This window comes from Poecilia reticulata, linkage group LG2, assembly GCF_000633615.1.
Source record: "Poecilia reticulata strain Guanapo linkage group LG2, Guppy_female_1.0+MT, whole genome shotgun sequence".
Lineage (NCBI taxonomy): Eukaryota > Metazoa > Chordata > Actinopteri > Cyprinodontiformes > Poeciliidae > Poecilia > Poecilia reticulata.
The window spans coordinates 26,404,241-26,406,982 of NC_024332.1; the positions used below are offsets into that span (position 1 = coordinate 26,404,241).

At 35.2% G+C, this 2,742-nt stretch overlaps 1 protein-coding gene across 1 annotated transcript in view; it reads left to right on the plus strand.

Moving 5' to 3' along the window:
- The window catches only part of LOC108166986 (NACHT, LRR and PYD domains-containing protein 3-like), a 27,461-nt gene that overhangs the window by 19,300 nt on the left and 5,419 nt on the right, over positions 1-2,742 (plus strand). Inside the window, exon 3 of the mRNA XM_017309227.1 lies at positions 2,278-2,696. Within this exon, the coding sequence (XP_017164716.1) occupies positions 2,278-2,696 (419 nt within the window). The remainder of the gene's footprint in view (positions 1-2,277; positions 2,697-2,742) is intronic.

Consider the following 2,742-nt stretch of genomic DNA (forward strand, 5'->3'; position numbering starts at 1 on the left):
GTGACATATGTCACATACACGGTGACATGGTGACATACGTCACGATGTCAGCTGGTATGTAAAACCAACAGATCTATAGCGTTCAGATCTTTTCATTAATAATGCTATTTAAGCCCACAACAATATAGTCTTAAAAACAACAAATAAATGAATAAACAAAATGTATTGGTGGAGTTTGGAGCTTAATAATTGCATACTGCACATGTCTGAAGTGTCTTTGGTACTTATCATCTTTGGTGTTTTTTAACTGTGATCTTCACGCCACGGTGTCCTGGATACTTTTTAGAATAATAATGAAAAACAAAAACCATTTTCATAATGCTAACCACAGTAAACCTGTTTAATATATTAAAGAGGAAAACACCATCAGCACTAGCTAAAGTGCTGATAAAAAAATAAATTAAAAAAGCGGAAGATAAATGTGTTTTAATTTACAATTGATAATCTTTCAGTGTTTAACTCACAATTTTAATATAAAAAAAATATTTCGATCAGATGGTTACAGCAAACAGCTTGAGTTAGAAATTGAGGCTCTTTGCAGCATAAACTCTCAAAGCAGTAGAAAAAAAACAAGGTTTCTGTTCTGTCCTCTTCATTTCCATGTCGTTTTCTTATATTTCAAGCAGTTATAAAAATAACTTTAATCGGATTACTAATTATTCTTTGAAAAAGTAATTTAGTTAGGTTGCTGATTACTTGATTTGGAAAGTAACTAAGTTACATTAAAAGTAACTTAAGTTACTTTCAGCAGCTGCTAACAACAACGCTCTGCCACTTGTGGAAATTTGCCAATACTTAATTGTAAGTATTGGCAAATACTTACAATTAAGTATTTGCCAATACTTAATTGTAAGTATTGGCAAATATTGCCAATACTTACCACATTGTCGATGGTAACATCGACAATGTGTCTCCACTTATAAGGTTAAACTGAAGGGGAGATTGTTTAATTGTTACAACAGTACGAAACAAAAAAAACGTTTGCAATTATTGTGTTCCTCTACTGTCTGAAAAGCTCTAAATAGAGCTGTCTCTGCTTATTTCCAAGCCCAAATGAGTAACTTCACTTTCAAAAACAAGCCCAAAAAACCACAACCGGTGACTCATTAAGTTAACAAGCAACTTTAGAAAAAAACAAGCCCAAAGCTGCTTTAATAATCTCATGCGGTGACTGAAGCTCAAATTAGTTTGTTTTTCCACCAACAAAATGCACATCTTCCTCCATTGTTTACATTTCTGTCGCTGCTGCTAACTGTCGCATAGAAGCAGCGGTTTCTCTCCAAGACGCACAGAGGAAATTAAATTAAATTACAAAAGAAATTCTGTTAACGCAGAAAAAAAGAAAATTACTTGATTTGAAATAGTAACTTGTTGGATTACAGTAGAGAAATCACTGATTTCAACACTTCCAAGTGAAAAGGCTGAATGTCACTCAATACACAAAAATTACTGATGTGGATGGAAGAAGTTTGCACTTAGCACATAGCCTACGTCATTTACCAGGAATACATTGCAGCACAAACATGCCGACTTCCAAGTGACAAAATTTGGTTTAAATTTATCAAAAAACTAAACAGCCTGCAGTATATTTATTGCTATTTTTACATCTGAACTAAATGTTTCTCAGTCTATTGTTGCAACTAATCGTGAATCGCTTCATGGTTGCATGTGTTGTTGTTTGCCTGTAACATGATTTCATCTCATCTCCTGCTGCCTTTCTTTCACCTTCAACCATAAACTAATAACTGGACAGGTGTACCTAATAAAGTGGCCAGTTTGGTTCTTTGCTTCCAGCTTGCAGACATTACTCAAAGAGTGCCATTTCAAATTAAACGCGTTGATAAAACTCTCATTCTCAGAGGTCGCTCTGTGGGAAACATGTCTGATTAACTGAAACCTTCAACAAGAGAAAAGTAGGAGAGCTTTAATGAGAAACTAATTTAATCATGTTTGTGCAGCAAGTACCTGGTTTTTAGGTTTTTTTTTCCTTGCAGTTTTATCACGTTTTAGCCTTTTATGTATTTACTTTTTTTTTTATCTATCGCCTCAGTGAGTACAAGATTAAGTTAGCAGAAAATCACAAATTAAATCTCAAAATTTCTCAGAAACCGAAGTTGGGCTAACTTTCATTTTTAGATAAGAGCAGTTTTTAAGTTATTGATTTTTATTCTTCAAAAGTTTGTATCTAAATCCCGTCTGAGGACATCAAAAATAATTGTATACCCTATATTTAGATGAACTGTCTCCTCTTGTGTGTTTGTCTCTTTTTTTCCCCAGATTTTCATATTCAGTGTCAACATGACCATAAACAGTCTGTGAAGACGATGTTCCAAAGTTTCTGTGAAGGCATCGCTGAACATGGAAATCAAACCGTTCTGAACCAGATCTACACAGAGCTCCACATCACAGAGGGGTTAACTAGAGAGGTTAATCAGGAACATGAGGTCAGACGGATTGAAACGGCATCCAGGAAACAAGAAACAATCAGAAGAGAAGACATCTTTAAAGCCCCACCTGGAAGTGATCAACCAATCAGAACAGTGATGACCATGGGAGTGGCTGGCATTGGRAAAACACTGTTAACACAGAAGTTCACTCTGGACTGGGCTGAAGGCAGAACCAACCAGAACATCCAGTTTATATTTCCATTCACTTTCAGAGAGCTGAATAACTTGAAAAAGAAAAAGTTCAGCTTGGTGGGACTGATTCATGACCACTTCACTAAAACCAGAGGAATCAGCA